The 25,785-nt window shown below is 41.1% G+C and overlaps 1 protein-coding gene across 7 annotated transcripts in view; it reads right to left on the reverse strand.

Annotated features, from left to right (window-relative positions):
- Positions 1 to 25,785, reverse strand: part of CTNNA3 (catenin alpha 3) — a 566,819-nt gene that overhangs the window by 123,742 nt on the left and 417,292 nt on the right. For 6 of the 7 annotated variants that reach the window (XR_013838691.1, XR_013838692.1, XM_079975614.1 and 3 more), the window contains one exon: positions 13,952 to 14,152. Coding sequence is in view for 5 of the 7 variants with exons in the window: in XM_079975614.1 (XP_079831740.1) it covers positions 13,952 to 14,152 (201 nt within the window). In the remaining 2 variants the exon portion in view is untranslated. Of the gene's footprint in view, positions 1 to 13,951; positions 14,153 to 25,785 lie in introns of those variants that run through there. The other variant, XM_079975618.1, reaches the window with a different exon arrangement.

The following is a 25,785-nucleotide window of genomic DNA, read 5'->3' on the forward strand; positions in this document are numbered from 1 at the left end:
CTGTCACATGGAAGAGAGGGAGCATGCTTGTTTTTTCTTGCTCTGGAGGGTAGGGCTCAAACCAATGGCTTCAAGTTACAAGAAAGGAGATTCCAACTAAACATTCAGAAAAAGCTTTCTGACAGTAAGAGCTGTTCAGCAATGGAACAGACTCCCACAAGAGGTGGTGGACTCTCCTTCCCTGGAGGTTTTTAAACAGAGGTTGGATGGCCATCTGTCATGGATGCTTTAATTGAGTTTCCTGCTTTGCAGGGGGTTGGACGAGATCATCCTTGGGGTCTTCTTCCAGCTCTGTGATTCTATAACCAACCCATACTCTCAGCTGAACTGAGCTCCCTATGAAGTATCCATCTCCAAATTGGGAAGCTATAAATTCTTATCAGGAGGCTTCCTTGCAATGTTTACCTTAAGTTCATCCTGGCCTAAGATTTCACACCTGGAGAATCATAGAATTGTGGAATTGAAAGGGACCATGAGGATCCTCGAGTCCAACCTCCTGCAATACAGAAATATTTTGTCCAACGTGGGGCTCAAACCCACACCCCTGAGATTAAGAGTCTCATGCTCTACCAACTGAGCTATCAAACTTCAGCTCCCTAGTATAGCATGTGGGTGAAAAGGATTCAGGGCATTTTCTCACTCATTGATTATTTTGGCTTTTGTATTTGTAAATATAAAAATTAAAATACTCTCATTTGATATGTTGGCAATATTTCTTCCTAGTAATTTCTCCAAAGGCTCACAATAACCCTGGCCTCACTAAATCACAGCTGGCAAGATTACTACATGAACAATTTACGGAAGGTAGAATTATATAACATTCTTGAAAGCAATTGCCTTATAATAGTTTATTTGCTAGGAAAGAGGAAACAAAGGACTCACAAAGTGAATACTTTCCAACAACTAATAAGTATTAAATATATACATACACTTACTTTAATCATGGAGTTAAGCACCTAATTAAGCAGAAAATGCAATTGCATTTTTAAATAGACTATCCCAAACTTCAGGCTCACACATTGTCCTCTCACTGCTCTTACCCTCTAAAAGCCATTATATTTTTTTTAAACACACAAACTATGAACTCTGATTCAGAGAAAGCAATTCCTTATGAATTATGCATCAGGGATACATATGGAAGTTTCCATGGTCAGGTGGTAGGAGAAGGCTGTTAAAGAAAGATAAAACAAGAAAAAAAATGTATTCTGGGCCACTTCTCTTTCAGAAAGTGATAGAAAGACGGACAGTTTCTGGATCAGTATGGTTTGATTGTGGAATTTATGTGAATAAGGAAACTAATGATGTAATGCTGCCATCTCAATATGCTACCCTGTGGAACTCATAATTCTTTATGCTCTAGTAACAGTAAGGAAGTTCATTATATTTATACTGTTCTTTGTAGAGGCTAAATCCTGTGTGATTCTTGCAGTGCCTGTTAGTCTCTGGACCTGAATTTTATTTATGTTTTAAGTTATGTTCTTTGCATAGCAAGATGAATAACCCAGATCTTAGTGGAAGCTAAACTATAGCAGAATGGAAACAGCACTGATTGCAGTGAATACAGGATGGGATGGAAATCGCTGCCTCTCAGGCACATCCTCATTCATTACACATGGAAAATGAACATTCATAGGTGATGGTGCCAATCAGGTGATGAGTGTGGAGAGGTCTACAGGAAGGAAACTGACGTGTGACACATACACCCCAACTGCTTCTGCCTGTCACTATAGTAGGAGTAAAAAGCCAGGGAGGTGTCTGTCCTCCAGGACTGGTCGTACCATTAGGCAGAGTGAAGGGACCTCCACAGGCAGCTGATTTTTCACATCATAAAAGGGAAACAAATTATTAGTTGTTTGATTGTTACTGCAGTTTTCCTTCCAGACTGGGAGAGACGTTCTTGTGGATTTCCTGCCTCAGGTTCCAAAATATTTTAACAGATGCATCTTAGGTGCTGAAAACATCAACCTGGAGCAGCACAATGACTTGGGCCAGCCCTAGAATTCTTAAATTCTAGTTAGAGCAATCAAAATGATTCAAAGCATTGATTGATAATACCTTGCACATACTCAAGGCATAACGTTCTAAAGGAGGCCATTACTGTCAGCAGAAATGCCTATACAATTGTGGTGAAAACCACTATGTAGTAAACTAAAGACTTTTCTTCCTAGAATTTGCCTTTGTTATTGTAATTGCAGCTATAGTAGGTGTGGCAATGATGCTATTCTTCCTCGTTACTTTCCTTCTGGGCACCATCCTAATTTCCCAAAGAGCACAACAACTAACCTTTCTGAAGACTTGAAGAACCTTTAGTGCCATGGCAAGGTGGCTGCTTTGCATTGAATGGTATTTATTTCTGTGATGCCCTTTTAAAAATGAGGTACAGCTTATCAAATGTGAGCTTCCTTCAGCCTTCAAAAGGTGATTAAATAACTTCTCCTGTCTTGCTTTTTATATCATGCACCAGTTTATATATCCACATGGGATTTTGTTTATAATTTTATTACAAAGAAATGTCACCAATTTGACAGCTTCCCAAGCTCTGGCAATTGAAACCCAGGCTTCATTCCCCTTTCTGTTCAGTTCTTAGAATGGATTCTTTACAATTGTCTAAGTATGGCGAGATGCTAGACGATTGTTCATATAACTAATTCATTTCAAATTGTTCTAAATTGCAGTGCAATTTTCATTAATACTGCTCCCAGTTTTAGAAGAGAAATAAAGGATTTATTGCCCTCTGTCATATTTCTCATTCCAATAAAAGTGATACAGTGGGGAGGAAAACAAATAACAACTGCCGATTCAGAACAGGAAAGTCCAGCCTCTGTGAGGCTGCCATTACCATCTGCCCTGATCACTGGCGGTGAGGGGGGGGGGTGGAGTTGCTATAAAGTGAAGTGGATTTTGTACGTTCTTGATGGGTTTGGGGAAGCGAGACATATGGGTTTGTGTCCAATGTTCTCTGGTAGGATAAGGGCTCTTGTGGTAGCAGACATGTGCTTGAATGTTCAGCAACAGAGCAGTCCAATGCAGCGGTTGATCTCATTGTGCAGAAATCTGCTTATGCGTTCTCTTGTGCAACAATGCTCCACTGGCATAAAATAGTTCACCAGTGGGATGAGTATATCGTTAAGTGACTTAAGCGTAACACTACATTGGGTGCAACCCTTGATGCTGTTTCAAGACCATGCAAAATGTACACTTGGAGATATTTAGAGGACCTCTTCACAAAAGCAAAAATCACTTCCTCTCCGTTGCCTTCTTCAGTACATTTTTGGGCTTTCCTTATGTTATATGGTATATAGAGTAGGTAGATTGTACAATGATTCTCACCTTCATCTGTGTTACTTGTATGATGTTGAACTTAGTTCTCACTATAATTTGGAGGCTTTTATTGTCTCACAGAGTGCATTATAGAAATTGAACTCAAGGGAGAGAAATAACTCTTCAGAGAAATTCTTCATTTGTTAAATCAGCACAAAGTAGCATATTCTTCTAGCACTCCAGTTTGTTTTCTAAAAACCTGCCCTACTTCCCCAATTAAACATCATATTCTGATTTCTATTCCCCAGTCAGTCTCAACAGTCAACAGTCTCAATCTATATAGCACTAGCTATTTCCTAACAACTGCTACTATTAGGCTGGTGCCCAGGCTTGACTCAACTGGGATGAATTTAAAACACTACAGGGAAGCAATTCAGAATCAAGAAAACTACTGGGGAAAGATTGTGTTGCTGCTGACCTAATTTAGCTGACTTTATTTCAGAATGGGTAAGGAAAAACAGTCTTACAGCTCAATCCTATGCTATCCTAAGAGCAAGTCTCACTCTTCTCAATGCGCTTAGGCTCAAGTTAGTATAATGCAGCATTACCAACAGTGCAAGCCTAACAACTTCCTAAGTGGTAGATGTATTAGACAATACAGCCAACATATAATCTTGTGGCATCTTACAAGTTAACATCATCATGTACATTGAATGACTGGGATCATTCAATTAGAGCTTCAATGTATGTAAAGCAAGCATATTGACTAGAACAGAAGTACCGGTAACTGTTAAAATAGACCTCTAAGCATGTTTACTCAGAAGTAAGTCCAATGGAATTTACTCCCTAGTAAGGTTGATTATAATTGCAGCTAGGGGGAGAATTCAGTTTGCATTTAAAGGCAAAGTTCCCTACTACACACTTTCCAAAACGGTACAAGAACAGAAACACAAGCATCCTTCAAAATTCACACTTCTACACATTTTTGAAATGCAGTTCCCCAGCCAAGTAATGAGCACACAAAAAATGCACATTTGGAGAAATATGAACTAAAATGTTGATTAATTTTCATGACAATTTATTATTACTTATTAATTTACATACCACTTAAAACTCTTTCTTTACACACCTGTGTACCCTACACACACACACACACACACACACACACACACACACAACTTGTGGACATCCAAAGAAACTGAATGTTGGAAGATTCAGGACAGATAAAACAAAGTACTTCTTTATGCAGTGCATAAACGACGGAACTTGCTCCGACAGGAGAGAGTGATGCTCACCTTGGATGGCTTTAAAAGAGGAATAGAAAAATGGACGGAGGAGAGGACTACTGGCCATGATGACTATACTCTGCTTCCACAATTGAGGCAGCAATGCTTCTGAATACTAGGTTGCTGGAAACCACAGTTGCAGAGAGTGCTCTTGTGCTTCAATCCTGCTTGCTGGTTTCCCACAGGTTGGCCACTGTGAGAACAGGATGCTAGACTAAATAGCCCACTGGAATGAACCAGCAGGCTCTACTTATGGTTAACTAAATTTATGTGGGATAATCAATTTTGAATATAAAGTATCTCTTCTGGAGGGCAAAATGTCAAGTAAGCTCACCCATCAGCCCATCTTCGCAAACAACCAACAGGCTTCACCTTCACTGTCTGGTGCCTTGTATTCTTTGACTGCTTAAAAGTTACTTAGAGAACAGTTGAGGGCATATGCATTTAATCTACTTAAAAGGTCTGCAATTGAAATTAGTGGGGATGGGGAAAACGAACATTTCCCATCCTTTCTGCTACATGGTCCAGGCTGCTCAAAAAATGTAAATAAAGTTATATAATCCTCCCCGAGTCCCGGGAACAGGAAAGGATACACATCCAATTAGATAAAATACATTAAAAAGAAGTACAACCATCAGTTCTGGCACAGACTAGGTCTCTGCACAACAGAGGTAAAAGACTGTATAGATTAGGGAGTGAATCTTTGTCCACTGATTCTACAAACATTTAAAACTAATGGACTCAGCATGACCTTTGCTGTAGAATATAATATGCAATAAAATTATGGGGCCTGTGTTGGCGTCTGGAAATAGAAATTTGATAGATAGGCACTATTGTGAAAATATGAGAAGGAAGAACTATGATACATAATTATAATCTGACTGGGTCTCCAAATATAATTATAGCAGGAAACCCATCTCACTCATCCCAAATACATACATGTATGTAGGTGTGCTTTGAAAATGTAGCTTACAATTTAGAAATAGAGGATGAAATAGGGACTAAGTATTATGAAGCTTCAGCTATAAATACTCCCTTCCATCTTAAAGGGAAAATGTTCGGCTTATAAAGGAAGAGTGGCATAACAAGGTCTGGATGAATAACACAGGGAAACATTTGGTCAATTTTTTCTCTAGAAAATAGTACCTCTTTAATGATGTAATATGAAGTCATAATGCTATTTGCTAGCAATATATGGGAAGGTGAAACTTCTTTTCTTGTACCCATTTCTGCCATCTTTCTGTGTGACCTTTCAGAGTTGCAAGCTCTAAAGAATCCAGAGTAGTAGATGTGATACAAGAATGGCCTACTACTCTGAAGTGCAAATATAAATTCCTGGTGTACTGAAGATCCCAGGTACTGGCAGTATTTGAATTCATATTTTGGAGCTCTATGCACATATGACTGAATGGACAATGAAATGTTTTTACATTCTTATAGCAGCTAGTGCAGCAGGTAGAAGGGGGTGAAAGGGTTAATCCAATGAACACTTTGGAGTATTCACTCACTTAATCATTCCAAAAGCAGAAGATTGTCTCTTCACTTGCTCTAACCTGGTCATCTCCTAACACTGTATTTGTATTGCTGTGTGTGTTGGTGCCAGACTCACTTAAATTTGCGAGTCCAGTAAGTGTTAGAATTTAATTAAGGCTTGGGGTGTTGAAACTGGGTGCTAGACCTATGTGTATTAAGTTGTGTGCTAGACACATCTAATCCCCTGGAATATACAAGTGTTAAAAGCTAGGCTAAGATTCCTGGGTTGAGGTAATAGCTTGGGGAATGGGCCATTAAGACAATCAAAGGAACTCAGTGTGAGATGCCAAAAGAGTGGGGCCCCTTTCCCTCAGCAGATAGAGCCAGAACTTAGAGTAATATGACCTAGAAGTAAAGCAGGAAGTAAGGAGGGACAGAGCAACATTTTGAGAGTACATTTGATGTCTGTTTGGATCCAAGACTGCAGCTATTGGAGAAGCAATGCCCTCTTTGGGTGACTGTGCTTTGAACTTCTCAATCATAGGCTCAGGTTGTAGATATGTATAAATAAACCATATATCATAAAGACACTTAAGTCTCCCCTATGCATCATTCCCAAAAGAAAGCACAGAAGCGCATCTGGAACCCTTGGAATCTCACACTACTCAGAGATTGTAGTGGCATTCAACAGTATAATTGAATATATTATTTATAATGAGTTAAAAAATGTTTAGATATACTTTCCCTCAAAAAACGGAAGCATTCCTGTTGGGAATGAGCGGAAATATTAAAAGTTGACCAGAAATTGTTTATGTATGCCACTATGGCAGCTAGAATTTTATTAGCCCCAAAGTGGAAGCAGCAAGAATTACCAACAGTAGGTGAATGGCAGACAAAGATGATGGACTATGCGGAATTGGCAAAGCAGACGGGGAGAATCCGAAACCAGAGCGACCAAGTGTCCCAGGGAGAATGGAGTAAATTTGTTCAATACATAGACAATCATTGTAAACATATAAAGACACTAGCTGGACTGCGATAAAGCTCGCAACGTTCAAAAGAAGAAACTTTCTACTTGTGCTTTAAGTTTTAAATAACTTAAGATAAATGTAGAATGTAGATGGTCCAAATAAAATGGAGGGAAGTCAAAAGCTCGGCAGAGCTAAAATTTGTAAAAGGTGATACAGTGGTGCCTCGCAAGACGAAAAGAATCCGTTCCACGATTCTCTTCGTCTAGCGGTTTTTTCGTCTTGCAAAGCAAGCCCATTGACGGCTTAGCGGATTAGCGCTATTAGCGGCTTAGCAGCTTTTAGCGGCTTAGCAGCTTAGCGGATAAGCAGATAAGCGGCTTAGAAAAAGGGGGGGGAGGGGAAAAAAGTCGGAAAAACTTGCAAGACATTTCATCTTGCGAAGCAAGCCCATAGGGAAATTCGTTTTGCGAAGCGCCTCCAAAACAGAAAACCCTTTCGTCTAGCGGGTTTTTCGTCTTGCGGGGCACCACTGTATGATTTTTTAATACAGTGGTACCTCGGGTTAAGTACTTAATTCGTTCCGGAGGTCCATTCTTAACTTGGAACTGTTCTTAACCTGAAGCACCACTTTAGCTAATGGGGCCTCCTGCTGCTGCCGTGCTTCCTAACCTGAAGCACTATTTCTGGGTTAGCAGAGTCTGTAACCTGAAGCGTATGTAACCAGTACCCAGAGCTCCAGTACAACGTAACTGTAACAGTTTTCTAAAACTATCCAATCACTGAACGTCACTTTCGATCCCTTATTTACATAACTATGTACAGTATCCCCCTGCTGGCCCAGGGTGAGAACTTCAGTACACAACACAAACCATACATTAAATAGACATATGCTACTGTTTCATTACTCCCCAATTCAGAGACAGCCCCCAGCTATGCCAAATAGCAGGGCTTATGCACTGCTGACAAGAGATACCCAGTTCAATATTCTATTCCCTGTGATCCTGAGGAGCGAGGTGAACCCTGAAGAATGACAACTCTCACATTTACAAAATTTAAACATCCTTCCAAAAGGGGAACATAAGGAGAAACTAGAGACAGTAGTTTACTAAGAATAGGGAACAGGAAATATAATATACAGGACAGCTGTATGCATCAGGAACAGAAAATTGTAACCACCATATGTGGAATAGAGGCAGATTTCACCAAACTCCCAAACACAATTCCTGGGATTCTTTGGAGAATCCCCAATAAATTTGCAATGTAAATATGCCCTAAATTAATGACAAACCTATTTCTAAGTAATCTCTCATCTTGACTAGAGATTTCCTCTGATGCACATAAGGGGATTAGGTTGCCCTGTGAAAATATTTGTTATTGATGCAGGGCCTACAATCTGTCCTCCATTAGTGATGGACAAAAGTGTTTTCAGCAGTGAACAAACCAATAAAAATTATGTCAGAAAAAGTGATCAACTAATGTAATATATTTTAGATTTAATAATATGTTAGGCATGAATGCCACAGAATACTACTGTGTATTAAAAAATTGAAATGACTACATGCTCAGTAAAACTTTTTTTTCAGAGGTAGGCAAGCTTTATGGAGGCAACAGAAAAGGCAGACATGCTTTGTTAAGGCAGGTAATTTAATTCCATTTTTTGTCATGGAGCTTTCCTTGCCCTAGCCGACAAATAATTTTCAGCACAAGGAAAAAACAAAATTGACTAGGCTCTTTGCAGTGCAATCCTATACATTCCTACACAAAGGTAAGCCCCATTTAGCTCCATGAATCATCACAGCATCAACAGGCTGTTACTCAGCCTTACTTCTGAGGAAACATGCATAGGATTGGGCAGAATGACTGTCAAATTCAGAAACTGAGAACACAGAAAATATTTTCTTCTCTAAACTCGGCAGGATTAAGGGACAAATATATACAGGATTTATCTATAAACCTATTAAATCACCACTCAGCCCTGTAGGTGAAACCTCTGCCCTGCCTCTGAGGACACATCTTTTCTTATCCACAGTCATTCAGTTGAGCCTTTCTCTAACTTTAATGGGGAGCTGTATTTTACAGCAAATTTGTGACTCTTCAGATCAATGGTTATGGATGATTTGCAATTCAAGGGCTATTAAAGCAAGCTTTTCTTTAAAATAAATCAGTGTGCTTCGACTCAGATGTTGAGCCTACAAATATAAGCATGAAGTTTGCGCTAAGTTAATTGGCATATTTATACATCTAAAGATACTCAGCAATTTGAATCTTCTGTGTAGAACACAGCACAATGGACCAAAATCAAACCAGAAGTTAGCAATACAAACTATGATAAGTAAGCAACACCAAATGGTGGCTCATTTATTTATTTCATACACCACTTGACTGTTAAAAAGAAAACCCTCAAACTGGTTTGCAAAAGATAAAACAGTAAAATCAAACACCTAATGACCACTTCCAATGGCTTCATGTAGATATTAAAAAGAAGTGGAGATAAACAGTCCCCAGCAGCACCCTCGGCCTGAACCCCTGGCCTACCTGGTGGCAAGTCCGTATGCCAAGTTCCCAGTCCAGGGCCAATCCACATGTTCAAAGTCAAAAACCAAAGAACAGTCCCACAGAGATCCTGCAGGATCCGAGCCATGGCCCAACCATGGGCAGCTGAGCAGACACAGCACCTCAGCTCTGCTTCCCTTTTGTACTTTGCCTGCTGACTGCAGCATCTGGGCTTGACGAGGCAGATGACCCTCACCTGCTCCAAGCCTACTCCAGTTGAGGAATCACAACTCAGAGCTAATGAGTCCCACCTGGCCACCCAGGGAGTTGGGCTGTGGGCCCTTGACTGCCTCCGCCTCCTGGAATTACTCCCTACACCTCAGAGCCCACCGTGTTCATGGAGACAGGGAGCCCTCTGGCTCTGGGTCCTATGCTCTGACCCCAATCCCCTCGTCCTCCTCCGTCCTCCTGTGAGTACTTCCTACACCAACCTCTCCTTCCCCATTCCCAGCTTGCCCCAGTGTGTCCCTGTCCTGGCTACACCCCTTGCCGGGATCCTCTTCTTCCTCCTCGTAGTTCTGCCAGTTTACGACAATCCTATAACATAGCTGCCAGGGGGCTGAAAGGCACTCTTCCAATGCTACTCAGTCCCAAAGGTGGGATTGGAACCACTGTAATATAGTCGTCTCTCTGCTCAGGCATACGGGCCACTTATGAGGCCAAGCTGACTCATCCAGCTGTAGCTATGGAGTCCCAGGGGTGGTGAGGCAGCAACGTTTCTCTTCTCAACTCCAAGGTATGGCCTGGGAAAGGGGGTAAGCTGGATAGCCATGCCTGTTTTCCACAGGCAGGGGTGTGTTGTCCAATGGTTACAGCTGTAGTTCAAGTGAGTTCTCCCTTTATAGCTAACTCACTCTGCTGATCTCATTATGTTCACTGAATAAAAGTGGCCCAGTTCAACCCCAGCCTGTGTGTTTGTCTCTTTATTCAGTCATCAGAGAGCAAATTGTTCCCTAATCTTTAACTGCTGTATTTTCTGACAGGCAATAAAATTTAAAAAGGGTGTTCTAACAGTAGATTATGTTACGTTTTCAGATACTGCACAGTTGAAGAATGTCCTTCCTTTCCCATGTTGTTGCTCTTCTCTCAAAATAAATGATAGTGCCAGACATGACAAATGCCATGTAGTGGAAGGCTGAGAATGGTCAATGAGTTCATATATATGCTCCCACATTTCAGCATCAGTGGATGACACTGGAATCTACCGTATTTTTTGTCCCATAGGACGCACCTAGTTTTTTGGGGGGGAAATAAAGGGAAAAAAAATTTCCTTTATTTCCCCCCCAAAAGCAGGTCGGGGAAACCGAACCAGGTCGGGGAACAGCAGGATGGCGGCGGTGCGCCTCCCTGCTGTCCCCCGAGCTTGTGGGGCTGGCCGATGTCTGTCCGGCGCACGGGGCGCTCTGCTTCAGGGCGCCCCGCCCGCCGTGCGGCAGGCTGCTATCCGCAGCGTGGGAAGCCCTGCGGGGAACTCCTGCAGGGCTCCCCACGCTGTGGATGTCTGTCCGGCGCACGGGGCGCTCTGCTTCAGGGCGCCCCGCCCGCCGGGCGGCAGGCTGCTATCCGCAGCGTGAGGAGCCCTGTGGGGAACTCCCGCAGGGCTCCCCACGCTGCGGGTGTGTTCCCGAAGCGCCGGGCACTCTGCTTTCAGGGCGCCCGACGCTCCGGGAAGCAGGCTGCTATCCACAGCCTAGACATCCCTGCAGGACCTCCCGCAGGGCTGCCTAGGCTGCGGATGTCTTCCTGAAGCCTGGAGAGCGAGAGGGGTGGGTGCGCACGACCCCTCTCACTCTCCAAGCTTCAGCGAAAGCCTGTATTCGCCCCATAGGACGCACCCAGATTTCCCCTTCATTTCTGGAGGGGAAAAAGTGCGTCCTATAGGGCGAAAAATACAGTAGTTAATGGAATGGGAGAAAAAGTATTTCTGTCCACTTTGTCCTCACCATTTATTTATTTATTTATTTATTTATTTATTTATTCATTCATTCATTCTCTCAAGTATGGCCCCCTCACCTTTTTTATTTCTAAACTAAGAATCCAAACCCTTTCTTCATAGGGGAGTTGCCCCAGTCTTGTGAACATTTGGTTATACATTTTTTGCAGATTTACAATATCCTTTTTGAGATGGGGAGACCAGAACTTTACACAGAATATACAGCTGTATAATAGCATTACAATATTGGCAGTTTTATTTTCACTGCCATTTGTAATGATCCCCCAACATAAAATTTGGTGTTTAGTTGCTGTCTTTGCAGCTACTGCATTTCACGATATGGAAAGGGACAGGAAAATAAAACTGCCAGTATTGGGCTGCCATTATGCAACTCTACGGTGCAATGACACTTGGAGTACCAGGCACTATTCTTGATTAGTAAAAACCACTACTGGGACCCTCAACCCAGATAGGGACTATGGTACTGAGAGAGTTCTTATTAAAACCTTTTATTCTACAGCTTTCCCCAGTGCTACTATTTGCCCCTAAGGGACAATTTTCAGAGTGGTTGCGATAAGGCAATGATCTCTGGCTGAAGAGGGTAACCACCTGTGAGGCAGAAGCTGCTGATGTAACAGCAAAACGTAGGCCCTCTTGGAAAAGAAATGGATTCAGTGATGCACATTTGGACAAGCTGCTTCTAAATATTTGATTAGTTTCTGCATGGAAAAACTAGCTGTATCATTGCTTGCTGGGTCTAGCTTTTTAGAGCAAGTTGTATTTTGCTTTCAGTATGCTTTTCCTTGGGTGGGGTATCTTTTAGGATTTCATATTTATTTACAACATATGGTCCAAAAGTCATGAACCATTTATAATAATGTTTCTTATGAATTTTAGTTGAATAATTTAAGGGTGCTGGATTCAGATGTTAAAAACTCAGTGTGTAACACATTAGTGAAGTGTGCCAAATTCTTTTGCAACCAAAAGCCTCTTATTTGTGGCTGCCTTTTGCTATATATGGATTTAGACTCTGGTACATTACTGTCATAGATGTGCAATGGAACAGCAGTCAGTGCCAATTCAAAGTGACTTTGAACCAAGTTACAATGAGGAAGGGTTGAAGTTTACACAAAAGCCGAGCTTTTTCTATCATTTCCAGTCATTCCATTCAAGAAATAATGAGAAAACTGTGTTGTGCCACAAGATTTCTCACCTATTCCTTCCTGAGGAGTGTCACAGAAGAATGAATAGAGGGAGGAACGGGGAGAAAGAGAAGCAACTGGGGATGCTTCAGGAATTAGTTTTTTGTTAATTCTGATATGAGCTGTTCAGATCCACACTTCACAAACTTATGTCTGGACTGGAATATAGTCATGCTTTGGATTTCAACTTTTCCAAATCTAAGCATTTCTTTGCACAAAAGATATTCCATTTGTATATTTCTTTTAAAAACACACATTTAGGAATGTGTATTTTGGGAGAATATGCATATTTGAATACAAAATTCATGAGTAAGAATCGTGCTCCCTTGCCCTACGTGACCCAAACACAGGTGGTAGCATCAAAAAGAAAGGTCTAGGGTGGGTTCCACAGGACTACAAGCCCACTTTGCAGGGTTGGCTAGGGAACCGCTCTAATGTCACAATACTCATGTACTCCGGCAACTTGATTCTATGCTTCACTGCACTGAGGCAGCAGTAGCAGGCCATAACATCTACCCTAAGCAACCCAGCTATGGAACTTTACTGTGCAGAAGCAGCCAGTAGCACCACATGTCAGGAGTTTAGCCTACACTTGAGTAGGACCCTGGCAGAGACAGATGCCCGATTGGCATGTTCCCTCCCTCCTGGTTGATCGTTTGGGAGCTTCATCAGCTTTCTTCAGCCCGAACACCATAGCGCCCGATGCCAACAGACACCAGCACACTTAGGGATCCGCAGAGTTTGCCCAGCTTGCGTAACAGACCTCAGCAACTCAGCATTTTGGCTAATCTACTTTATTTACATATAAACACACACAGAGCACTGCAGCATGGCTCCCTCTGTCTCTAGCATCAGACAGCAAAGAGAAAAAGATCAAGGGACAATAATCCCACTTCATGGAACATAGTAACACACACATCCTGTCTCCGTCACTTCCCACTCTGTGGAGTCAAAACACATACCGTCATGTGAAAGACAACAATCCCATGACTGCAATCATGGAGCAGGAATTCTAACACCACACTCCAAAAGCACTTGCTAAATTGACAGGTCAAATTATGGGTCAAGCATCCAAAGCATTACTGGATTGGAGCTGTAACAGAGACACTTCTTTCCATTACGATAGCTAGGTCTATACAAAGAAGAACATGCCCCGCACTCCAGAATGTAAAAATCTGGGTGTCATAAGGAGGAAAACTAAGCTCTGGCAGGACGGAAGCTATCTACAAAAATTCAACGCAAATCAAAACCTAGGATAGAATGGATACATACCAGCATTTGTAAGATACTGCACATTTCGCATCACTCCTTCAGTGTAGGCCCCAGCCTCGTAACTGTCCATCTCACCAGAAACAATATGTGCCACTCTAGCCACACGCCCTCGGATGGCACCAGCTGCACGATCTAAATCATCGGCATCCTGTTCTCTTAGGGCAATGATGCATTTGTTTACATCCTCAAGGATATGACTTTCTGTGTGAAAGAGAAACAGCAAAACATGATTATATAGACCAAGCTATCACTGAGGATATATGAAATTAATCAAACCGGTCCACTGGCATGTAAGTTAACATTTCACTTATGTCAGTGCAGGCTGGTCCAAACAGCCTTTAGTTAACTCTGCAAAAAGGCACCTGAAGCATCACACATTTTCCATCCTTTCTCACACCTTTTTGAGGGGGCGTGTCTTTTAAAGCTTCCTTCCGTTTATTTCATTTTAATATTTTTGTTTGTTTATTTCATTACATTTTTATCTGACTTCTCTCCCCTTCTCTCAGCAGTTCTGTGAAGTAGTTTAGGCTAAAAGAAAGTGACTGGCCCTGGGCCACTAGTCAGCTTCACAGCTGAGTGAAGGCTTGAGTCTGGATATCCCCCACTTGAGATTAGTTTCACGTGCCTCTTGACTTTTTAAGGTTAGCCCATGACATGATGGTATCTGAGGCAGAAAGATAATGTACACTCTCCCCCTGCCTGGTTAAACAAAAACAGAATAAGAGTTGACAATATTAATGGCATCCAACAATCATCTCTATTTATGCTCCATCACTTCAGACCAAAATGTCAAACTTCACCCCACATACTAAACTTACAACCCACATACTAAACTTACAACAGAGACTATAGATCATTTTTCTTGCATCTAGCCATTGCCATGTAAATTACAAATACTAAATTTCAATGTTCAAATAACAGGACGAGAAGAATCATGTTGATGCCTAACTTGCTCTAAAGCACATCTAATCTCTGGAAAGGAAAGCAAAGCAAAGCAACAGGACCCCCTTACAAATGGAAAAGTGACCCCTTAATACAAGGGAAGACTTAGGAAAATTGCATTGAGCCACCAAGATCTCATGGGGTGGGGCAATCCTTGACACTTCCCCATTGTTACTGAAGTGGGGCTGGGGATCATATGGATCTCATACACTGTCAGTGTGAAGGTACTTCTTATATCTTCCCCATGATACAAAGATAAATGCTGTTTCTAAGATTTCTACAACAGCCAAAAATGGAGAGGAAAAGGGATAAGTCTTTACTAAAATTAGTGTCTATTAATAAGGAAATTACCAGAACCAAGGGACCTATTTGACTTATTTTAGGAGTGAAGCTAATCACTACTCTGGTTCACAGACTTAAATCTGTCCTCCCAGAGATGAGAAAAACAGTAAGGAATATTGGACAAGAATATAAAGACAATATATTCTACATAGAAAGACAATAAGAAAGCAAAGGGCTTATTGTGGTGATTCTGTAATCATTAGCATTCATATAGCATTTCTGAAGCACGTCATATACATTTCCCTCAACAGTCTTTACAAAGATCTACAGTGCAGAAAGAGGGCTGAAGATGAGATTTGAATTAGGTACCTAGTAAGGCTACTTGGCTCAGATTTACTCAGATCTGATGGGAGGCTTCACTTAACAGTTAAGTAGCAACATTTTGCACTGGCTGCATCTTCAAGGGTATCCCTACATAGATTCACGCATTCATTCAATCTGGAAGTTAAGCCTTCCAAACTTTATGCCTTAACTGAACCACTTGAACAGCAGAAACCTCTCTATTCTTATTCAGACATTGGTGAGAAAGGATTGTTACAATGGCTATCACCCCATTTATATGTGGGTGGGTGTATTTGCCACATGACATTATGGCCTGAGAGTGATTAGCCCAATGAGGAGAGGTGGTGACAGGCTATTAAGCCTGCTCTGTCCCACACTCTTCCCTCTTCTTTATTCAGCAACCACCCTCCTTCCCTTTTGCAGCATGGACCTATAGACTAGTTGTCTGTTTTCCAGGGGCTGAGTAGGATTTTTTGGGGGGGAGACCCTAATTGGCTCTGGGTCTCCTCTTTTTTGCCTACTCCACACTGCTGGGTGATGTTTGTTGGTGTTCCTTCAATTTGGCTAGTTGGCATGTAGTCCAGGCAAGTGAGATGATTTCAGAAAGAATTGAACACTTACCTGAATCAGTGTTGGGTTGTGGCCATCCCTTATTCACTGTTGTCAGGCATGGCCTGCAGGTGCGGGGGGGGGGGTGCCCTTTGGCCTGATGGACACATTGGGGTGAACATTGGCCAATGGGGCCACAATGTGCCTGTTGGGCTCTTACACCCAAGATCCACGCAGCAGGGAGGGAGGAATCTTAGGAAACCTTGTAGCGTGCACACAGGGTGCGGCTGTTAACTTGCCGATGTGATGGGGGTGATTTCTATTAATGAACACCTGCCCGGACTTGATTTGGTTACATTGGTTGAATCTGACTAGTTAAAATTTGTTTTGCTGATCCTCAAGTTGTTATATTTAATAAATACAACCTATTCATCCACATTTGGTCGTCTTGACTCATCTTCCTGGTGTGCTGGCAATTGGATATATGTGCAAATCACAAGAGGTTTCTTAAAGTTGTCCAAGCACTTGGTAAACTACTACATGCAGCTGACAATCTTCTTGACAATTAGAGGGGGAAAGACCAAAAAAATGGTAGCTAAACAACTTTTTCAAGGTCACTTGAAGTGACACCTTAAAAGTAAAGATGAAGTTTTGCATCTCTCCTGATAATGTTGTTACAAGTTCTCCATCAATAGCTAGAGGGCCCCAGTTAATTCACCAGCTTTTATAGGATGACTAAATTCACTTTGAAACAAATAGATGAACACTTAAATTTTAGGCTCCCCCCCCCTTTGCTCCATTAGCATTATATGACTGCAGACATCTCTGCAATGTTTTTACTTCTTGTGCAATGTGAATAACAGAGTGAACATCACATCAGATTATACATTGCTAAGTGCTATCCATTTCAGAGATGCCAATAAAATATTGTCAGAGGATAATGGCCATCTGCTGCTCCTACATAATTGCTCAGGTGAAGACACTGGTTTTGTGGAAATATTCTATTGTAACTGCTTTATATCTGCAATACCAAATCCTGACACAAATGTGATGTCTGCCCGTGGCAGTGAAATTTGTCCTCTGTGTCTTTGTTGGATAGCAAGTGCAGACTGACATTAAGGTTGCAATTCACAAGTCATTTAAAGCAGCAAACTTGCACCTAATCCAGGTTTGGGGCCAAGCTACACATTACATTTAACTGAATGTAGTGTACCCGATGACTTTCAGCCTTTTTTGCTTTAATAGTTGCTTCGGGGGGGGGGGGGTCAGGGAGACTAGGGAAACAGTAAGGAAGGGGCACTGCACTGGTTTCTTGTTGTAACTGATCCACTAAGTGATCACCCACAGATTTAATCATTATACAATACGGAGAGCAGGAGTGCAGAGACTGATAATGTTTTGGATTCAGACTGGGCCATTGGTACCCATATATGAATCTACATCTCAAGATGCAGAGAACCTGCAAGCAGCAGATAGTGCTCTGTTGACCATGAGATAATGATGATCAGACACTCAATATTTATACTTGAGCTGGGCCAATCAAGAGGATTCTACCAATTGTAGGGAATGATGCTGCATGGCTTTATTCCCCTTTGAACCTGGATATTTTTGTGAGGCTGGAGCACACATAGTCCAAGGTAGCTCACCAAGCTAGGTGTCAGCTAGAATCCCTAGCAGATACAGAATTTTTTAAGGTGGTACCTGCTGAAAAGTGAGGAGTGAAAATGCTTGTTAGAGCAACATTTGAAATTATGATGGTAAAATAAAATATATTTGTTGCTAAACTGGAAAAAGTACGCCAGCAAAAATTTAAGGCTTCTTGTTGTTAATATATAGTCTGAAGTTCAAGATGTAAACAAGAGACATCTGAGGGAAATAAGAAGAGACCAGCTGGCTCATCAGTATATTCTTCAGTATATTCTTTGTGCTAACCCTCTCCTGTCACAGCATATAATCAAACTTTCTTGAGCAAATTCAATATCATTGCCTGGGAGGACACTCCTTGCTTTTAAGTACCTCGGGATGAGAAAGAGATTCACATCTGTTCTGATTTTTCTGTTCTGTTAATTTTTGTTTTGATCTCCTTCCACTCATCTTTATTAAGACCAAGCATAATAATTCTGAGCTGCCATAATCAATTCTCATTTCATTGCCTATCTTTTAGGTTATAAGTCAATTTGGCTTATGCAACAAGGCTGGCTGTAGATGGAAAACATCTATTAGTTGATTAATCTAGAGAGAGAGTCAATAAAAGTAAGTTGGCTGCTATCCATTCCAATCCACTATGAATCAGCTGGAATGTAAGCAGCAATCATTTAAATCAACATTTTTCCTACCTCATCAATATTTTTATATTGCATTTTAATAATGGTTCAGAGAAAGAGAGAGGATTTTAGCATTCAACAATATGCCATGAATTACTGTTCAGTGAGTTCCAGACTCATGTACTGCAATCCAATCGTTCAAGGGACCTCCTCATGTGTTTACTTAATGCATGAGGAGAAAGCAGCATCACACCTGCTGGCGGTGCCCCAACAGCAATATTCTAGCTGGTAACACCCCCAGGTGGCCTATTATAAAGTCTTTCCACATCTACCATTTAAAGTTGTATGGTTCCCAGGTTTTGGGGATATTTTGGCATGCTGCCACACAACATTATAGTTGAGCTACTGCTCCAGAATAATGTACTGGGGGAAAACTGTTTTTTCCTCTCCTATCAATATGTGTATGTGTGTGAGAGAGAAAGATCCAGAATGGATCCTCAACATGTTCACTTGTGTGGCATGTGTGCAAGCATCCATTCCAGTTTCTGGGTGGAGGGGATGTGGTTAGTGGGTGAGGCTTGGGAGATGTCTGTTTTGCACAGCTACCCTCTGATACCTCGCAGGGAAACCAAAATGCTTGTTTACAAAGCTATTGTACTACCAACCTTACTGTATGCTTGTGAAACATGGACCACTTATAAACGCCATCTCCAACTCCTCGAAAGATTCCATCAACGGTGTCTCCGAAAAACTGTACACATCACTTGAGAAGACAGGTGAACTAATATCAGTGTACAGTGGTACCTTGGGATGCGAACGGGATCTGTTCCGGAGCCCCATTCGCATCCTGAACGGAACACGTTTTGACGCTTCCGTGCAGGCACATGACGGCATTTTGAGCATCTGCGCATGTGTGAGCAGCGAAACCCGGAAGTAAGGCGCTTCATTACTTCCGGGATGCCACGGCACACAACTCAAATGCACTCAACCCGAAGCACATTCAACCCGAGGTATGACTGTACTGAAAGAAGCAAAGATCACCCGTGTTGAAGCAATGATTCTTCAACATCAGCTTCGTTGGACTGATCATGTTATGCAGAAGCCTGATGGCCATCTTCCAAAGCAGCTACTCTATTCCGAGCTTAAAAATGGAAAGCGTAATGCTAGTGGTCAACAAAAGAAGTTTAAAGAATGTCTCAAGGCAAATCTAAAAAAATGTAGTATAAACACTGACAACTGGGAAACATTGGCCTGCGAGCGCTCCAGTTGGAGAACAGCCTATACCAAAGGTGTCATGGGCTTTGAAGACACTCGAACTCAGGATGCAAGGGAGAAACATGCTAAGAGGAAGGCACGCTTGGCAAATCCACACCGTGATCAACTCCTGCCCTGAAACCAATGCCCCCACTGTGGAAGGATGTGTAGATCCAGAACTGGCCTCCACAGTCACTTACGGACTCATTGTTAAAACTGTGTTTATGGAAGATAATCTTACTCGGCTATGAGAGATCGCCAAAGAAGAAGAAGACCCTCTGATAGGTTTGCCTGAGGAAACAGCTGTTCGAGACAATGGTACTGAGTCAAAATATTTCCCATGACAGCAATCATTAGTTGCAGAAGTAAATCCATTGGAATAGTCAGGTTCACCATAACTCAAGCAATCATATGGATCCTCTTCTAATCTATACTCCCACAAGGTTAGAATGTAAGAGTACTAGACGTTAAAACCAAAATAAAAGGCTATGGTTGTGTGCATGCTCATTATTCCAACATTTACTGGCTGGAGGAACATGAGGGTATGTAAGAGATGTGACTATAGCCATGGAACGTTTCTCAGTTTGGGCACAACACAGCCATTAATATAGAAAGGAAAACCCACTCACTCCAAAGGTGCAGATAATCAGCTACAAATTCAATCTTAAGAATGCTGAATCAAGGTGCAACTACAGCACTATAAAAAGGTACAGTAAATGTGGAAAGGCCCTCACCTGGGTTAAAAACCTGTCAAACCTATGGATACATATAGTATTGTATCTAAACAAATCATCACCAACATCATCCAGTATATATGCTGTATATGAATACAGTGTAACACTCTATGATCCATGTGGGTAGGACCAATGGCAATCTTCACATAATGCAAGGCAGCTGTCACCAGTTAAGCCATGGGTAGACTATCTGTGGCCCTGGGGACACATGCACCTCTTGGCTTAATTTCATGGCAAGAAGGGTTAAAACAGAGGAAGGGAGGAATGAGCAAGTAAGTGAGTGAGCTCTACCCACTTTTAGCCCTGGTCTTACTCACTTTTCAGTCCAGTCCCACTCACAGGAAAGGACCCCTGCTCAGTGGTAGAGCATCTGCTTTGCATTCCAAAGGTCCCTGGTTCGATGCCCAACATCTCCAGGTGGGACTCTTTGAGTGCTACTGCCAGTCACTGTATATATTACTGATCTAGATAGACCAATGGTCTGACTTGCTTAGCGTATGGCAGTTTCCTATGTTTCACAGGCATGTGGCCCATGAGGAATACCCACAAGGCAGCGTGCCTACCAACAGAAAAAGGGTTCCCTACCCTTGACTGAAACCATTTACTTAAAACTATGTAGGAAAGAGTTCAAATTGACAGGAGTGTAATTGACAAGAGTTCAAACCTTAAACTTTCCACAGTTTTAGCAAAACAAAAATAGCAAAAAAAGCATGTGTTCAAGCAGCAGAAGGATTTTATGGGTGGACCTTTTGAAGGAAGGGAGATTTAAGGGAAAGAAAGCATGCATTTAGCTTTATTTTACTCAGAAAGTAAAAAGAAAAAGTAGCAAATACCACTAAAACATCTATCTTGTTTATTTAGACAGTGGAAGATTGAGCCTCTTATAATTTACATACAGATTGTCTGTGCAGAATAATCCTCCTGCTCCTTCACTCTCCTTGGAAAGAGGGCATGCAGGGATATGAACTAGCAACTCTTAAAAACACATCAGTGAATTCTTTCCCCTCTGTTCCTCCCAGACTGAGACACCAAGGGTACAGTATGAAACTCAGAATGGGGCAAGAATTCCTGGATCTATCATCATTTGCTTACAATATCCTGGGGATCCTTAGCTTATCCAAGAGCAATTATACTCTACCATTTTGTTGCTATTCAGTTGTGTCTTAGAATAATTAGGGTAACCTCATTAATGTCCTGTGTGGTTTGCTATTAAGCTCACCAGTGGGGAGCTTAGAAAAAGTACCTCTTAGTCAATGATTGGCTTGTGCATATATAAAATATATACATATCCAGATGCTTTGTTTAGTCCAAAAGAATTGGACTAAAGGTTTGTTGCAGGGGGAAAAACATAACAAAGTTTTAAAGACAAAAACAAAATGCAATATCCTTCTGCATTTGATCAGGGAATAAGTGCTCAGGAGCCCAATGCAGAGACATGTATTGGTGAAAAAAAGGCCACATTTTATTTGTAGTCCATGGCTGGTAGGGAGTGAGGGCAAGATTAGGAGACCAGAAACCCATAAAACCACGGCCAGCCTGTATAGAGAGGTGTAACAACACAAAAATGTGACCCAATGCTATGAGGATGCCCTCCACAATGACCAGTAATGTGGAGGGCAAAATTTCTTCCCATCTGTGTTAACCAAGGACTGCTCAAGTCATAGCAATGGTGCCCAGCCAAGGGAGAGAGGGCGAGTAAGCTGTCACTGACACTGGCTCTCTGCTTCTTTTCTTGATGTGCTCAGTAGCTTTAATAAACAAACAAGACTGTCATCTACCCCACTCTCTGCGCACTGTGCACCTAGAATAATGCTGCTGCATCATAATGACACACTGTTGCAGCCAGTGTAGCATTGTGAGGAAACAGGATGGCATGGCTTGCCAAAGGCTGAAGCTGCTCCCAGGCACTTAAAGAGGCTGGGAATTTTTCTGGAACGAGAAAGATTAAAGAAAGAAGCTACAGCCATTTCCGGTTAAATACCTTACTCTGAAAACTGCTATGTTTATAAACCCAATCAAGGTTTACAAATGTGTGTATGGGAGTGTTTTAAAACACACATAGAGTGTGTATGTAATCTATGCTGCTAGGAGAATCACTATTGTAACACATGGGATATGGGAAACAACTGTACAACATTTATTATGGGCAGCTTCCCTAAATTACTACTTAAAACAGCAAATCAAGCTTAATAAAATGAATGAAGTTTGAATAAAAAATGACACCTTGGTTGTTAAAAGATTTTTTTTTTAAGTGAACATAAAGGTAAATCAAATAAATGCATCTTGCATTATGCTGAAAAACCGTGTCAACTACATGATCATTAGGCCACAAAGTGAACACCCATATTCAGTTAGATTTGTCCCCCATAGTGGTAACATTTGATTAATTAAGGAACCTCATCTCACTATGGAATGGCTAGAATGACATTTCCTTTTCTGTATCTTTTTATTTCTTTTTATTTTCTTTTATTTGAAATAAGAATTTGTTCCCATTCAAACTGCACTGAGAACTCAAACAGGAGTGGGGGAAATAATCTGTGAATAATATATATATATATATAGAGAGAGAGAGAGAGAGAGAGAGAGAGAGAGAGAGAGAGAGTGTTCTATGGGAGGCTGATTGATTGCCTAAGGAGATGGCTCACTCACCGTGCTTCCTTAACAGCACATCCAGAAAGGTCAGCTTTACCTGGCATGTGGTCATTCTCTCTTAAGATTCCACAGTTCAAAGAAAATTGCAGGCAAAAACCCCCTTGAGTTGGCAATAACTGACTTTATGTGTAATTAGTTAGCAAAGGAATTGAAAAATTGTGTCCCAGAGTTCTTTGTGTTGATCTAGCAAACACAGCTCTGGCTTGAACGTGCAGTATCTGAGCTTCTAGCTGAAGAGTTCTGTTTTGATAGGCCCTTCAGCTCTTTTGCAAGTATAATAAACTGACCAAATTGTAAAGAGAACATCCCTTCACCAAATATCAGTTCTCTAAGAGAAGATAGAGAAGCTGCTGGTGGGGTGGGGTGGCGTAGTCCCAAACGAAATGCCTGATCTGGTTTCTCTTTTTTTTTCCCAAATACATTTTTATTGAGGTTATGCACATAACAAACATACAAACAAATACAAAAGAAAAAATTATAACAAAAAAAAAGCGTCAAGATATACAAGCCAACTTTTTCCTCTCTCTAACTATACAAAGATAGATTAATCTGGCTGTTTCACAAAACAGTAAACGATTAAAAAAAAACAACACACACACACGCAAAAACCACCTCCTGGACTTCCTTCCATCCTTTTGGTAAGTATCAAATATCTGCTTCCATTACGTATTTGATTTTTAATCTATAGGCCTAAATTCACACGCTGGTAGTATTGTTCTGACCCCGCCAATCACATTAAGCATTTATTCCAATATAGTTCCAGTATTTACTCCAATTTTTCAGAGATTTCTGTTCATCGTGGTCTCTTAATTTACCTGTTAATTTATCAAGCTCAGCATAATTTATCATTTTAATTTGCCAATCATTTATATTGGGGATAGTTTCCACTTTCCAATATTGTGCCAATAAAATTCTCGCTGCTGTGGTGGCATAGAGGAATATCGTTCTATCTTCTTTCTTAATATCTTTACCCGTCATTCCCAGCAAAAAGGCTTCGGGTCTTTTGGGAAAAGTGTATTTAAATATTCTTTTAAGCTCATTGTAAACCGATTCCCAAAAGCCTTTCACCTTTTTGCATGTCCACCATAGATGATATAGGTCACCCTCCACCTCCCCACATTTCCAGCATTTCTTATCTTTTAGTCTATACATTTTGGCCAACTTCACAGGGGTGTGGTACCACCTATATAGCATCTTCCAAACATTTTCTCTCAGAGACATACATGATCTGGTTTCTCTTAAGCTGCCTGGTCACAATAAAAATGTGTGGTGTTTTATGCAAATTCTGCAATATCATACCCTCCAACATTTTTTCGATGGAAATAGGGACATCCCATTCCAACATGATAATTTTACTATTTATACCGCACACATCTTACTGGGTTGCCCCAGTCATTCTGGGAAGCTTCCAACATATATAAAAACATTAAATATTTTTTAAAAGCTTCCCTATACAGAATTGCCATCAGACGGCTCAGGGGTTGGATAACTCCATCCCCTCCAACTTTTCACCAATGAAAATAGGGACGTCCTAAGGTAAAGTGGGACATTCCAGGATCAAATCAGAAACTGGGACAGCTTCTCTAAATCAGGGATGTCCCTGGACACTTGGAGGGTCTGCAGTATGGTTACTGGATTAAGAAATGTAATTAAATGCATTAAATGCATTAAAAATATTAATTTAGGGTGAAATATATATTTAGAAACATGTATTTTATGATATTTATACTTGAAAAAAGACAGATTAAATGGATTTAGGAATGAAAATGTGTGCAGCTGACATGGACTGAAAGTAGATGGATCTGCCCATTGCTATTCCTCTCCTCCTTGAAAGAAGCTGCCACAAACCACACCCTTTGTTTTCATTATGTCATAGCCTTCTTCTTCTTTGCTACCCTCCCCCCCCCCCCCGCCATTAATGCATGAAATTGTAGTCTTCTTTAAACACGTATTTCAATATATTTTACTATCTGGTAAATTGTTAATCTGTATTTACCCAAAGATCAGAAAGTTGGGGGTGGGAGAGTGAGCCTGTAAATCTGGATTTTCAAATGTTGATAGTATGAGTATGTGTTTTTATTGTCCTGACATAATACTTTTCCTTTAGAAGAAAATGAGAAATAATTTCAATACACTCCTATTCTGAAGGCTTTTTAATATACATAATCATTTTTAGAAAGTATGCTGTATAATAACAGTCTATTTCTACAAAGTCAGACTTAATGTTATGGGTATTTTATGGATTAACTACACTGGTGTTAAACCTTTTATTACAGCTACTAGCAAGTCATATTCAAACTGTAATGTTTAACATCCCCCCCCAATCTTTCTGTACAGCTGCACTAAAAGTAAACCTAGAATTAGCATCATGTGGCGCACTCATCTGAAAGCTGGCTTTATAGGGAAAGAAGAAGAATGTCAATCAGAACTTTTGAACTACTGATGGAAAAGTAATTGCAAATAAAGATAAAGATAGGAAAGCCTAAGATCTCAATCATATTGCTAGCCATTGTCTATTTACAATATGCTGTGCAATTTGCTTTGAACAACTTGAATTTTCCCTGATTACTATCTTAATGTCTGTGACTTGTCGCAACAAATTTGAAACATAAGCCTGATCATAAACTATAATTTACTGTCACATAACCAATTATCCAAGCTGCTTTACCAGTGCAAGTTCTGTTCACTTAAACTGGGTTTCTATCCCTGGAATGTTAAGAGGATCAGGCCAGCAGAGACCGAAAACAGCATGGTACAAATCGAGCTTTTGCTGGCAGAATGCCTGTAGCCTACAGCTTGACCTTAACAATTCAGT

The sequence above is a fragment of the Podarcis cretensis genome, assembly GCF_951804945.1.
Source record: "Podarcis cretensis genome assembly, chromosome: 5".
Classification (NCBI taxonomy): domain Eukaryota; kingdom Metazoa; phylum Chordata; class Lepidosauria; order Squamata; family Lacertidae; genus Podarcis; species Podarcis cretensis.